Raw genomic sequence first — 15,969 nt, 5'->3', positions numbered from 1 at the left:
GAGCCATCATTGCACACTGGAAAAATGACAATCACGATACATGCTAAAACTTACATGATTGAGCATTGACCTTCTAATTATATCAAAGAGAACCTTCAGGTTAAGGCTGCCAATCATTTTATGTTTGTGTCTTTTGAAAATTTAAACAGCAGATATGCTGCTACACATTCAAATTCCTATGTCCTAACACATTAAAGTGTGTGGATATATAATGGGGGTTTCCCATGTGCCAGATTTGGGTTTTATGTATCAAATTAGAAAAATAACTTGCAATATGTGGTAACCTTTGCAACCTCAGGACATTCTAAAGCTCACAGTCACTGCAGTACCTTTGAAATGTCATCACATGGTAATATAGGGAACATGGGATTCAATTTGCACAAATACAGCAAGGTTCCACAAACATATGACCAGATAACAATTTTAGTGATATTTGTTGAGGGATGAATGTTAGCTCGGACACCACAGGAAATCTCCTGCTCTTCTATGAACAGTATTATAGCATCTTATATGCCCACTTGAGAGGCTCTTGTGTGACATCTTACCTGAAAGATGGCACTGTGCAGCATTCTCTCAATACCAAACTAAATGTGTCAGCTAGATTATGTGCTGAAATCTCTGAAGTAGGACTTGAACTCACACCTTTTGATTCAGAGGCAAGAGAAGAAATGCTAAAATAAAGGTAATAATTGCAAATGGGTGCACAAAAATTAAATTTGATAATAAATTCTTTCCCTGTTCTGCAACAACATAACCTGGGCATAAAAATACTTCAACATTCTTCTTGCAAATAGCTGTTCATATGTACAAAGTTAGATATCAGGGTAGAACTTTTTTCTGTTAGAAACCAAACCTCATGTTTCTGTTTTCACAACCTACTCTTAAATAAATGTCATGAAAGCTAATGGACTTTTATTGCATAAACACTGCCATCTTTATGCAATTCATAGCATTGTTTTTTAATTGTTAGAGTTAAAATTTATGAGTTATCACTTTACCTTTGATCCACTTTACTTCTGGGTCATGTATAGTGAACTCTATTCTGAACAGGTCATCCAGAGATAGTCGAGCATCTGCTGTTTTTGAAGTATCTTCTGAAGTAAAACAAATACCATGAGCAGCAGGTTAAATTTCTATAGTATATATATCATAGAATGACCAAGAAAACAAGGTTATGTCATTTTGAGGTTTCTCTTTTGTAGCTTCATGATTTTTACCTGAATAATATTCTACATTATCTACAATATTTATGTGAAATTAAAATGGAAGACTGAATAGTAAATATGTATTACAGTTTACCTGCAAATTTCCTCAAATTATTCCAAAGGACATAAATTGTGATAGTGGCATGATATTCTTAAAGACAAATTCTTCCATTATTTCCAGTGTATAAACATTAATTACAAGGAAGCTAGATACACTGGAGTGAGATGTGTAATTAGTTAATAGATTTGACTTTCACTTGTTGGAAGGTTGCTCTGTTGTGTTCCCACAGAGAAAACACTCCTGCTTAAGACTGCAATTTTCATGTACTTCCACAAATCTACTATACTCTGTTTATTTCTCATAGTACATTCTCCTCTATGCTGGGAAGACTGAAAACAAATTTGGTAACACTTCATGGAACCTGTTTGGCCAAAGATTTGAACCTCTCTATGTATTATTTAAACTATCACTCCCATTCCTACTCTAACTTTTTCAACTTTTGCCTCCTATACTGGTCCAACTCAGATTAATTTGAGGAACAGGGTCTGACCTTTAACATTTGGTATAAACATTTATTATAAACATTTATTTATAAACTTATAAATGAACTACTTCTTTCATTTTTTTAGCGCAGGATGCTGGAGATAATTGAGATATAGGGAAGGTGGCATCTGCAGGGAAGGGAAGGTGTGTAGGCAGTGCTGACTTGCTGGTCTATCTTTTTTTTTAACTTTCAACTATTTCTGCTTTTATTTCATATTTTCTGCATTTGCGGGTTTTTTTAAATTTCAGTGTATTTCGCACGTTTTTCCATTTAATTATTCTTATGCCCTTTGTGTTCTTTAACGCCTTTTTATTATCTTACAGAGATAATCATTATCCACCAATTTTAACTTCTTTACAGTTTTGGTTCATTCCATTAAATGGTTATTTATCTCTCAGTTTCCAGTTCAAACTAATGGTGCATTCTGGAAATATCAACCTGTCTTTTCCCTTCAGTGATGCTGATGAGCTTACTATATATTTCCAATTTTTTCTAATTTTAATTTGTATCTCCATTTCTAGGTTCACATATCAGGTAGTAACAACAGGAAGATAAATTTCTGGTTTAAAAAAGTGGAGTTTTGGGAGAGAGGAATAAGCAATGGTATGGGAAACTGGCAGAATTACTTCGATGGCACCTGAACTTCATGACCTCTAAGACCAAGAAGGATAAGAGCAGTAATGTCTCCACATCAAACACCATCCTGACCTGGACATAAGCTGCCATTCTTTCATAATCTCTGTGCCAAAATCCTGGGTATTCTTACCTAATACTGTCATGGGAACATCTTCACTACAAGAGGTGAAGCAAAGTTCAAGAAGAATATGTAGATGTGTAGAGAAACCAAAGTTACTAATGAGAGCGGCCTAGCAGAGTCCAGAGAGGAGCATGCCCCTGTGAGGCTGAGGGCAGCTGGAAGGGAATAAAAGTGTTGACAACAATCAGAGAGGGAGAGCAATTAAAAAGAGAAAGGTCTTAGCATAAGTACAAGGGGGCCACTCTGAACAGCCCCACCAGATGCATTTAAGGAAGACTCCAACAACTGAGCAGTTATTTGGTCAATGGTAGGTACAGACAATCCAGATACTCAAGACCAATAGGTGCCAAAGTGAGCTAGCATGAGCTGGAAGTTACTAAGTTAGGAGAGATAATAAGTAGTATGCAGATAGGTGGAAGAGTTTGCCATGGGACATAAAACTGATTAAATGAACGGGTAAAACTATGTCAAATGGCATTCAAGTATAATGTCATTCACTTCAAACGAAAGACATTTTAAAAAATTTATTCACGGGATGTGGGCTTCGCTGGCTAGGCCAGCATTTATTGCCCATCCTTAATTGCCCTCGAGAAGGTGGCGGTGAGCTGCCTTCTTGAACCACTGCAGTCCATGTGGTGTAGATACACCCACAATGCTGTTAGGGAGGGAGTGACAGTGAAGGAACGGCGATATATTTCCAAGTCAGGATGGTGAGTGACTTGGAGGGGAACTTCCAGGTAGTGGTGTTCCCATGTATCTGTTGCCCATGTTCTTCGAGACGATAGTGGTTGTGAGTTTGGAAGGTGCTGTCTAAGGAGCCTTGGTGAGTTCCTGCAGTGCATCTTGTAGATGGTACACACTGCTGTCATTGTACGTCGGTGGAGGGAGTGAATGTTTATGGATAGCGTGCCAATCAAGCGGGCTACTTTGTCCTGGATGGTGTCAAGCTTCCTGAGTGTTGTTGGAACTCCACTCATCCAGGCAAGTGGAGAGTATTCCATCACACTCCTGACTTGTGCCTTGAACTTTTCTTCACTTCTTGTAGTGATGGTGTTCCCATGATGGTATTCAGTAAGGATACCCAAGATTTTAATGCAGAGATTGTGAAAAAACATGGGGGTTTATGTCCAAGTCAGGATGGTGTTTGATGTGGAGACATTACTGCTCTTGGTCTTAGAGGTCATGCAGTTCAGTTGCTGCCAAAATAAACCAGAATATTCTTTAAATTGTTAAAAATAAACCTCAAGAATTGTAGAGAAGCAAATAGATTTAGGGATTTAAGTACACAAATCATTAAAAGCTAGTAGGCAGGTGCAAAAAGTAATGAAACTGCCTCATGGCATGTTGGCCTTTATTTCAAAAGGGTGGACTAAAAAGGGGAGAAGTTATATTTTTGTTATTTAGAGCCTTGTCCAGGCCCAATCTAGAGCTGCCCTTGGACTTGAGCAATGCATCTCAGGAATTATATGTTGGTCTTGGACGGAGTACAGTGCAGATTCACAAGAATGATAGGGCAGGATTTTGTGAATTGAGTTGGGGTCCCAACAGCAGCCATAAATCTGTGTTGGCAGAAATGACGGCTGGCTAGCTGGTGGGACTTCCACCTTGATTTTACTGGCAGCGGCTCATTAATAAGCTGTTGCCGGGTTGCTGTCCTGCTCCCTAGAGATGGTGGCCCAATCAGAAGGCTAGCAGCGGAGTAGCCTTAGCAGTGCCACTAGGTATGGTGGTCACTGCTGAGGCACGCAGGGGCCCTGGGGCCTACAGGAGGTAGATCCAAAAGCATTTAAATTTTAATAAAATTCAAGTGATGCAAGGGAAACCCCTCTGATCGAGGCATTAGGGAGGCAGGGACTTCCTTTCTTTCCCGTCACCCTCTTTTAGAAGCTTTGAGATGCAGAGGGATCTGGAGGTCGAAGCACATGAATCGCAAAAGGCTAGTATGCAGGTACAGCAAACAATTAGGAAAGCTAATAGAACGTTATCATTTATTGCACAGGGAGCTGGATAGAAAAGTAGGGAGGTTATGCTTCAGCTATACAGAACACTAGTGAGACCACACCTGGAGTACTGTGTACAGTATTGGACACCTTATTTAAGGAAGGATGTTGGAAGCAGTTCCGAGAGGGTTTACCAGACTAATACCTGGAATGGACAGGTTGTCTTATGAGGAAAGGTTGGATAGGCTAGACTTGTATCTGCTGGAGTTCAGAAGAGTAAGAGGCAATTTGATTGAAACATATAAGATCTTGAGGGGACTTGACAGGGTAGATGTGGACAAATGTTTCCTCTTATGGGAGAATCTAGAATTAGGGCTCACTGTTTAAAAATAGGGGGTCACCTGTTTAATATGGAGATAAGGCATTTTTTTTTCTCTCCGGGGGTTGTGAGTCTTTGGAACTCTCTTTCTGAAAAGGCGGTGGAAGCAAAGTCTTTGAATATTTTTAAGGCAGAGGTGGATAGATTTCATGGTAAGCGAGGGGGTGATATCGGGGGTAGGCAGGATGCAGATTTGAGGTTACTATCAGATCAGCTATGATCTTATTAAATGGCGGCGCAGGCTCAAGGGGCTGAATGACCTACTCCTGCTCCTTGTTCGTATGTTTGTATGAAAAAAAATACTTTCCCCACTGCCACTGGGAGACCATCTGTATTGAGCTGGCAGCCTCTTCACCTGGCAGGTGGAGTTGGTCTGCCATCAGCAAAATGCCTAGTAACATGGCCCCTGTAACTTTACCATCCACCCCTCCCACCCTGATTATGCCTTTTGGGGGTTGGTAAAATTCTCCCCATTGACTTAGTTGGTTCAATCTGAGAACAGGTTGCAAAAACTTGGGTTCATCATTATAGAAGACTGACGGGTGAAAAGCTCAAGGTGATTAAAATGTTTAAAGCACTTCATAGGATTCATACTGAGAAACTAATTCCTCTGGTGGTGAAATCAGAAACAAAGGGCCATGATCTTCGGGCAGGATTTTACCCTTGGCATGCTAGCTCAGCGGGGGGTGGGTGGGGGCGGTTGGGAAGCCGACCGTTACCCACGATCCAGCCCAGAAGGCAAGTTCACACTGGTGGGCCTTAGCGTGAAACGTGAGCGGCAGCACTCAGCGCTGCCTGTACGGGCGGAGGTAGGAGGGCGAGCGGGCCTAGCGTGACCTTTGCACATGTGTGCGAGTGCGTACTACATAATCCCCCTGAGCACAGAGCTGCCCTCAGGAAGAGGAAGATATATAAAAAGAAATAAATAAAATAATAAAAATGTAACAAAACATGTCCCCTCATGTGACTCTGTCACATGAGCACAGACGTGCTATTAATGAAAAACGAAAGCTTTTATTTTATTTTTATTTGCACTTGAAAACCTCATCCTGCCCATGGATGAGGTTCCCAAAAAAGTGCAAAGGCCGCTTTAACAAAATTAACTTTTTAAAGGCCTTACCAGCTGACTCCGGTGTGTGCCCGCCAAGCGAAATATCACACGACTGTGCGATGACGTTGAGACGCACACCCGACATCATTTTATGTTCGGTTGGGTCGAGCGCACGCCCGCCTGCCCAGCTAAAAACTTTACCCTTAAAGTAAGAGCTAGGTCATTCAGGAGCAAAACCAGGAACCATGGCTTAAATTTTTTGGATGGCAGGGGTCTCGCTTCCAGCCATCTAAAGAGTTGGTGGGGGGGAACACATCCCTGCCAACTCTGAGTGCCCCACAGTCATTTCATATTTGAATGAGTGTTAAGTGGTTGCAGGCAGGACTTCCGCCCCTCACTCAGGAGGAAGCCCCATCTTACAGTGCTGCTGGTCAATCTGATAGTTTGGGATTTCAGGGAGAGGCTGGGTGAGTGGGGGAAGGTCCGGAGGGCACCGGGCTTTAAGGGGGGGGCGTGCCCGACTTTAGAAGGGGCCTTCTGATGGAGGCGCCCCCTCCTCCCTTCCCACCCGAGATGTAACTCTTGATTTTTGGCCTTTCCCTGTGCAAGTCCAATCCTCCCACCAGCCTAAAAAATTGAGGCTGACGGGAAACAGCCCTTAATTGGCCAATAATTGGCCATTTAAGGGCCTCAACTGGGGCAAGGGCAGGCTCCCTGTGCAAGGCCCTGCCCGCTCCAGTGTAAAATCGCTGTATGGTTGGGGCAGGTGGGAACCCAGAGGGAATCCTATCCCTTCAATTTCATGCTCCCCACTACTTAAAAATCTGCCAATAGGGGAATGTAAAATTCTGGCCCATATTTCACTCAAAAGGTGATTGAAATTTGGAACTTCCTTCACCAAAGACAATGGATGACAATTGAGGCTTTCAAGACTGGGGAGTAGATTTTTATTAGATAGGGGTATCAACGGATGTAGCAGGAAATGGAGTAGAGGTGCTGATCTACCATGACCTATTTTAAGGGTGGATCAGAATCTACGGGCTGAATGGCCTACTGCTGTTTTAAATGTTGCTATGAAACCAACAGACTGAAGGTTACAAGGCCATGCTAACTTTTAAATGGTATATGATATCCACTGGAGTATCATAGTCGAAAGATAAATCAACTTGTCCTTGTTGTAACTGTAATTTGAAATTAGATAATCAAATTCCACTTCCAGGCTGCTTTTAAATTGTGATTTTCTTTGACAATACCACTGTGTAGCCTGGACCAGTGGGCATTTAAGAGCACCGATAAGTCAGCAAAGCAGTTACTGTGACAATCTGCCAAAAAAGTGTGACTGCTTATTAGAATTGTGACTCCTCTTGTTAATTATAGAGCTCTATACAAAGGAGGGTCACATAATTTTGGAACTATATACTTGCTAGTTACTTTACCAGTACACTGTGTATACAAAACATAATGGTGCATGCATATTTTTAAAAATAAGATTAAATGCTATTTTTTCGTGCATTCAACATAAATCTACTAACAGACATATTTTGATACATCCCAAAGTGTTAATTAAATATGTTTTCAACTACAAGTTGCTGGATGGCTTAACGTACTGTCTGTAATTAGTTAAGAAACAGTGAGTTGGAAAATTGAGTTTTTCACTTCAGTGACACTTGCTGCCTGAAGAGTTTTAATAACCACTGCCTGAAAGTGGAATATTTAATTCTTATAAATTTTAAGTTAATTGCTTAGTGATCAGTGGTGATGTTAATGCATCTGTTATTAACTTTTATTTTCCCATGGCATTTTGATCCCCTTCTTTTTTTTTCCCTCCTGTCTATTTGTATTATATTCCTTTGGCAGATTTCTTTTCCCCTGATTAACTAATGTAATGAAGGTGCCATGTTAAACGTTTCTTTCATCTTCATGCAGTTGAAGGATGGTTTCTTCAGGATATTTTCCACACATTTATTAACTGCAACAAAATCTAGCACTCAAGAGTGAGTAGGGACCTTTGTATGCATCTCACTGTGTAATCACAGTCCTGAGGGCTGCGTATTAATCTTTTGACTGAAAAGTGAAGGTTTCTCTCAGTTGACAGATTAATGTTGTTAAATATGCAATAATAAAAATATCTATCAACAAACAGGTAAAGCTGGGTCAGGAATAGTTATGGGAGGTTCGAGTTCTGCTAAAAGAATATAAATCTGGGCAGACAAAATTGCTCCAATTTAATTTGACTCATACCTCCTCATTGCAGATTAATATAAAATTTTATGTAGATAGCATATACAAATCAGACACTGAAACTTTGCGTAACAGCCAAGTATCAATTATTCTATAAATGATATGTTCTGTCAGCTAGTAAGTGATGCTATCTTCAACCATCTCCCTAAAGTAAAATAATAACCAATTTAAACAAAACTATAAATGTAGTGCTTTAAAATTGTTTTTCTGTTTCTTCCATTTTTATTCACATTTCCTTTAATGACATAGCCAGAGTGATGAAAAAGGTGTATTAACATCTGACACACCTATAGGTATATGACACAAAGCCTCACAACCATTAAAATACAAGTGTAAAGTTTTCCAATGCTTCAGTGCAATTTAATATCATGTTTCTTAGGGTTTCCATTGCAGATTAGACTTGAATGATGAATGGATTGGAAGTGATCCAGTCACCTTATCAAGAATATAATCTAATTGGGCAATTAAGTAGAAGTTCCATTTATATTTATGGGTAGCAGAACTAAAGAGACAACTCCTTCCATCATGGATACTTCCTGCAGCAATATTCACAAAAATAGCTGGAGGAGCCACTGTCAAATATACAATTTAAAACATAAGGGAACTAATTAAGACAATGAAAATTGGCATAATTGTTCGTCCATGGGAGTGAACAATACATATTATCTGGCATTGACTGTCCAAAAGTGAATTTTAGAGCAGTAGTTTTAGTTTAGATGACAAGATATACATGTCCATGAGAGGGAACTGTCTTATGTCAAAGACTTGGACAATATCCAGGCTTGGGCTGACAAGTGGCAAGCAACATTCACACCACATAAGTGCCAGGCAATGACCATCTCCAACAAGAGAAAACTTAACTCTAACCCCTTGACGTTCAATAGCATTACCATCGCCAAATCCCTGACTTTCAATTTCCTGGGATTTATCATTGATCAGAACTGAACCGGGCTAGTTATATAAATACGGTGGCTACAACAGTAGATCAGAGACTGTGGCAAGTGATTCATCTCCTGACTCCTCAAAGCCTGTGCACCATCTACAAGACATAAGTCAGGAGTGCGATGGAATACTCTCCACTCGCCTGGATGATAGAAGCTCCAACAACACTCAAGAAGCTTGACACTATCCAGGTCAAAGCAGTCCAATTGTTTGGCACCCCATCCACAAATAATCGCTCCCTCCACCATCAATGCACAGTGGCAGCAGTATGTACCATCTATAAGATGCACTGCAGGAACTCACCAAGGCTCCTTAGACAGCGCCTTCCAAACCCACGACCTCTACCAACTAGAAGGACAAGGGCAGCAGACACATGGGAACATTGAAGTTCCCCTCCAAGCCGCTCACCATCCTTGCTTGGAAATATATTGCTGTTCCTTCACTGTTGCTGGGTCAAAATCCTAGAACAAACTCCCTAACAGCATTGTGGATGTACCTACACCATATGAACTGCAATGGTTCGGGAAGGCTGCACACCACCTTCTCAAGGGCAATTAGGGATGGGCAATAAAGGCTGGCCTAGCCAGCAAAGTCCCCATATTATGAATGAATTTAAAAAAATCAAGAATGGTTGTGATGATGCTTTTAAATCCATATATTTCCTATATTCTTCAGCCAATTAACAGTGGACAAACATTCCATGATAAACCCTGATGAACACCAAAAATAGGCAGTGTATCTGTTCAAACAAAAACTTATCACCAAGCCAATCAGTTTTTGGGCTGATTCCTATAATTAGGGCAAGTGATGTGTTTCGGAAAGTGAGTTATTACTAAGCTCCATTCAGAACCTAACATTTTCAATGGCTCCAGGACAATTTTTAATCCTAAATGTGGTCATTAGATAGCAAGTGATACATAAATGTTAGGTGTAGATTTTCAAAAAAGATATGTCATAATTTGCCAAATCAGTTTTCACACTTAGAATGTTGTCTGGAAATATGGTTACATCATATTGGATATGGTCAGAAGTTGATAGAGTAGGGAGGATTAGGTTTATGGTAACGGACAGAGCAGACATAGATGAGCTCCAAATGTCAGAACCTGGGGACTGATGACTGGTTTATATTCAGTTTATATTTGCCCCACATCATGTTCTGTCAGTGTACTAAATACAGGAGCTAGTGTAGTTATTCTCCTGAAGTAACTCTCTTCTGGGAATCCAAAGGATTACAATGCAACATAAATGTCAGCTTTTGTGATAAGGGTCACGATTTGAAGATCTTTGCTTTAGTGATATTGCAATGGCAATACCATGTAGCAGTTGTTATGAGCTACATCTTATTTCTAATTACTAAAATGAAATTCTTTATTTTTAATATTCGTCTAATATTCCAACCTTAACTATACACTGTTTGTCATTCTTATAACACTTTCAAAACTGCCATTCACATTAAACTAATATTCATATTAATGTGCTGTTCCACTGGCAGGTTAGACCTGCCAGAGGTGGAAGCACAGCTTTATATGTTTAGGTTGGAGTCCACAACATTGAACCCAGACCCAATTCTCAGTTTCAGATCAAACAAGATCAAAGAAACCTCCTTGCTGATCAGCACCGACTCAAATTTCGAGTGCATACTCCTCAAAGTTGAATGTCACTTGGAAGAAGCTCTGTGGGAAGAAACCTCCCTATTCCGGACATGGACATTCAATGTCTACCACTTGGAATGATGCGGAGGCACTATGACTAACTATGTTGGTAAAATCCTCAAAGACAAGAACTGTCAGACTGGATCTACATCAGATGCTGAGGAAAAAGTATGAGGAGGTAACTTACATGACCTTGTCTTCAGCAATCTACCTGCCACAAGAACACCTCACCACAATAGCATTGGTAGAAATGACCACAGCACAATTTTTGTGAATACAAAAACTCATCTTCCCCATGAGAACTGTATGGGTCTTGTGAAAACACAGACTAGTCTCCACCATAAGACATTCCCCATTCTGTAGTGTAGGGCAGACTAAAAATAGACATAGCAACTGAAAACTGGGTATTCATGAGCCTGTGGGCCATCAGCAGAAACAAGATTGCATATAGCACAATAAAATGCAATCCTATGGCCAACCATATGCCTCACACTTCAATCGCCATCAAGAGAAGAACAAACACTGAGTCAATGTAGCTTATAGAAGGATCTGCCAAAAACAGCATCAGCATAACTCACAAACAAGCTTAATGAAACTGCTAGACTACTATCTTGTTGCTTTAACATCAGAAACATCAGGCTGTCAAACAAGTTAAGCAGTCCTGTAATCAATGGATCAGAAATAGGCTGAGTAGACCTATTACATTCAGTCAAGGATGACAGTGTATGATGAGGTAATTAACAGTAGGAGGAGGCTGCCCCAAACCTGTCAAAAATCTGACAGGGGATAGGCAAGATATAGGGTGGCCCACCCAACCTTGTCCCAGTTGAGGCCCTTAAGTGGTTAACTATTGGCTACTTAAGGGTGACTTCCTGCCCAGCCACAATTTGGAAGCTGGTGGGAGGAGGTCAGGGACAAGGGTGGGAAGGGGAGGGCAAGGCCAGCAGGTTAGCCTGGTCAAGACTCGGGAGGGAAAGGGGAGGCTTCCATTACTGGCCTTCTTTCCCAATCAGAGTCCCCCAAGGTCTGTCCCCTTCAGAGGCCCATTTTCCCACCCTCCAATGTTTCAACATGAACCCCCCAACTCACCTGCCCAACCACACCCCCTCCCACCCATGGGCCTCCAAACCTGTCCCTGTCATGAAGCCCCCCAACGCTCATCTGGTCCTGGGGTCCAGGAACTTAGAATCTGAGGATTGCCTACAGTCCCAGCAATGTCCACCACTCCTGAAAGGTGCTGCTGAGTCTACAGAGCTACTAGTCAATCAAAGTGCACAGCAACTCTCTGAGTGGGTCTCCCTCCTGAGAGAGGGACAAATATAAACTGAAACCTGAAACCAATCATCAATCCCCAGTTTCTGACATTTGGAGTCCTGCCTCCAGCCAATTAAGCTCCACGGAGCCAACAGTGGCGAGAATTCATGCACTGCTGATGTTTTCAGGGCAGGAAACACTGCCATATGAAAAATCCTGCCCATTGAACCAGGAGCAATGCTCAACCTCTTAGCAAGACTGCACAGCACCAAGTGCCAAGAAGACAGGTGTTGAGTAATTTTTTTAACCAATATGAAATCTGCAGATGGTGCCCTTTAACTGCGTTTTCACCTGGATACCACTACCTAGCAATCAACAAATGCTATTTTATGTCTGTTTACATTTTGGGAGGCAGACCACAGGTGCCAAAGAAGGAAATTTGAATGTTTTATATCATAGAGTCATTTCCATATAATTTGCATGGTGAAGGCTGGATAACAGCAAATGCAGGTGATGCACCTCCAACACTCCTGGAGGAAAAGTGTAGATTTTTTACAGGTGGTAAGTCAATATTATAATTCCCTGAACTACTTTCATCTTCTTTCATCTACCCTAAACCAACCATAAAATAGATGGTAAAATAAACAGTAAAATAAAGGAAATCTAGCACTAACCTTCCAAGATTCCACAGAACCTCATTTGCCTGAATATTAATTTAAAAGCTCTCTCTTACTGTAACTGTTGCATGTGCATTTATGCTGAAGAGTCTGAATAAAGTCTATGCTTGCTGCTTGTAGATATATACATTTAAATTTTACACTCCACATAATTAGTATAGTACTGAACTTTGTTACTACTAAACTGTTTGCCAATGATATGTCACATTTTAGAAGATCCACTGGAGAATTCATCCAGTAAAGGCTCCAATGAACACAACCACCAGATTCATGTTGGGTAGGACATCCCACAGGTAATATTTAATTACAATTTCAGAAATAGTCATTTTCCATTGTGTTGTAAGAAAAGTAGTTTATTGTGAATTAATTTATTTTCTTTACAATTAGTGCCAAAACCCACTTCTGGAAGGGTATGTCTTTTGTATTGGAAACTGTCAGGGATTCATTAACATTGCAGCATTATTTATTTTTATAGTCCACTTAGCTTCTTATCTCCTTTTCTTCTACCATGAATAAATTGAATAATACATATAAACCTCCTGATATAAAGCACACTATAAATAAAGCAAAAAAACAAATCTGCTGTTGTTATCAGTAGGAGTTCTAATTGAGTTCCTTTAAGATGTTGCTTTTATTAGCTCTTTGGACTCCACAGGCAACTGCATTGATCACTGCATCTTGTTCCCGCTGTTTCTTATGGTTACTGCCTCTATATATAGAATGTTTTTAAGACAAAATAAAGTTTAGTTTTCCTCACATTTATCAGAGATTATTCCACTTACTCCTCCTAGGTATTGTGTGACTTCAAGTAACATTGGGCAGAATTCTCCCCCCGTTGGGGGGGACATTCAAGAGCGGGCACGTGGAGTCACGCCTACGATCGGCGCCCCCAATTGGGGGCGCACCACCATTTTATGTGGGCGGGCTGATTAAGGCACGCCCAGCATGACATCCGCAAGGAAGTGCTGAGCGCTCCCTGTGTAGGCGGGGGGAGGGGGGAGGGGGCAGATTCCCTGAGCCGAGAGTGCGCTCTTTCCCGCATGCGCACAAAAGCATGAGCCCCCGCCGACCTGGAAATTGAAATGAAGCGGGGTGACGTTGGGAGTTCCACCTGACGTCATCCCACGTCATTTTACACGTCGGCGAGTGGGCCCCACCCCCCCACTCGCCAACTGGGAAATCCTGGCCATTACGTTTTGTATCTTCTGGCATTTTATGAAATTTTTAAGATTTTGTTCATGTGTTTCTGATTTGTTGCACTTTATGCAGGGAAATGTCCAAATTAAATAATATTCTTGTAAACATATTAAGGTAGCTGAGTGATTTCTCAAAAAAATTGTGATGTCACAAATAACTAAAGAGCCCAAAGGTACAAATTACTCCTAATTTTTAAACTATGACAGAGCAGAAACTGACTTTCTCCGAATTAGATTTCTAACTATCCAAAAGATTTTCCAAATGTTTAGTAATGTAACAATTTTGTGGGGATGAAAAGATGAAATTTAGGTAAGTTGAACCAATTGCATTCCATATTAATATCATTTACACAAATCCAAAATCCAAAGAAATGTTTTCATAACAAAGTTGTGCTTTAAGTTATAAACCTGTGCCTTAATTAATATGAGGTACACATATGTCTGGCAGATGAAGTGTTATATGTGGATCAGAGTATCGGATACAAGTAAAATAGATAACCCTCCTTTGAACTTATTTCCACGTCTCAATATCACCCACCAGATGCAGGGACCAACATTTGACACAGTATTCCCAGATGTAGTTGGACCAAGAAAGGATTACAGTATACTTCTACTTTTATATTTTTTTAATATAATTTAATTGTCCTGGTTATCTATTTAACATCCTGTTCACTTTTGCAATATCACTGGTTATGGACAGTCAACAATTCTTGAACTATATCCACAACTCCATCTCCTACTTAACAGCCTTAACCTTTGCAATCCTGCATGGAGTACAGATACTTGGAACTACCCCTGCCCAAGTTCATCATGCTACTTTTGTCAATATTGAAATCAGGCTGCCAGACATCGGCACAATTCTCTATTGTTATCAACTAAGGTCCTAACTCCAACAAATATTTGTTGTGTTATCTACAAATATTCACCCCTCCCATCTCACCACCCAATGTCTTCATCCAAACGATGAATCAACATGGTGTGAGACAACAACTCTTCCAAAGATCCCTGTTGGACTCCATGGGCTGAATTTTATATCCTGCAGGCAGGCAGACGCCTGACCAGATTGGGCAAAAAATCGCACGAGAAGACATTGGGCAAGCGTCCCAATGTCATTGTGCACTCGCATGATCTTTTGCTCAGCGGGCGCACGCAAAAGTCTGCCCGCCGACAATTAAGAGGCCAGTTAAGCTCATTGACAGCACAATTATCTCCAAATTTTCATGGCCCGTCCAACCTTACGTTTGGCGGACGGGCAAACCGGCCAGACAGCCTTTTCATTTTTCATCGAACCTCATCCAAGGGCGGGATGAAATTTCTGTTATGAAATAAAATCAAAATAAATATCTATGGACAACATTTTTATCAGCTATATTTTCAGATGATTGCTTGTAATGCAGCTACATTTTTTTTCAGCTTTTAAAATCTTTATTTGATCATTTGAAGGCTTGCAGCTCTCTGAGCAGCTGTCTGCCTTCAGGGAGCTCTCTTGCAGCGCTCACCCATGCTCGCAGTGATGTCATCAGCCGCCCTCCTCCCGCCCCCATTCCGGCAGCGCTGAGCATTTCAGTGCACATTTCACATTGGCTGGATGTTAATTGACCAGCCAGCATGAAATTGCGGTTGGGGGCAAATTGCAGTTGGCGTTCCGTTTTGCAACTGCTCCTGTGCCCACCACAGGTAAATTCAGGCCCATGGTAGGCTGGGAAAATGCAGAGGGGAGAGGAAGGGGGTTGGTGGGGGTGACTCTTTCTCACATGCACCATGTGCCAGATTGTGGGACCTGGCCTTGAGAAGGGGTGGGTCCCTGCAGGAAACCAGTTGACCCTCTCACTGTGACCCATCCCACCCATACTATGGAATCCATTTGCAATCCTCATGGTAGGTCCTACTATAATTCAAGCTGTGGCCGCTGCTTTAGATGGTGCTGCTGGTACTGGGGAGCTGGCAGCCTCTGATTGGCCAATAGCTCCCAGGGCAAGGATTTCTGTCCTACTGGGAGCTTAATTAGATGGGAAGCCAACTGCTACCCAGGTAAGTGCCTGATTGGAATTAAGTAGCATTGGATCTCCTGGAGAAAAGTGTGTGGTGCTCCCACCAGTTTCAAACTAATGGGCTATAACCCTCTCACCC

At 41.3% G+C, this 15,969-nt stretch overlaps 1 protein-coding gene across 1 annotated transcript in view; it reads right to left on the bottom strand.

Annotated features, from left to right (window-relative positions):
- Nucleotides 1-15,969, bottom strand: part of LOC121284675 (inactive dipeptidyl peptidase 10-like) — an 864,551-nt gene that overhangs the window by 736,418 nt on the left and 112,164 nt on the right. The window contains exon 3 of the mRNA XM_041200234.1: nt 999-1,094. Coding sequence (XP_041056168.1) covers nt 999-1,094 — 96 coding nt within the window. The remainder of the gene's footprint in view (nt 1-998; nt 1,095-15,969) is intronic.

Source organism: Carcharodon carcharias, chromosome 12 (assembly GCF_017639515.1).
Source record: "Carcharodon carcharias isolate sCarCar2 chromosome 12, sCarCar2.pri, whole genome shotgun sequence".
NCBI classification, from domain to species: Eukaryota; Metazoa; Chordata; class Chondrichthyes; order Lamniformes; family Lamnidae; genus Carcharodon; species Carcharodon carcharias.
Note: the sequence above shows the minus strand (reverse complement) of the source record. Positions and strands in the feature narration are given on the sequence as shown.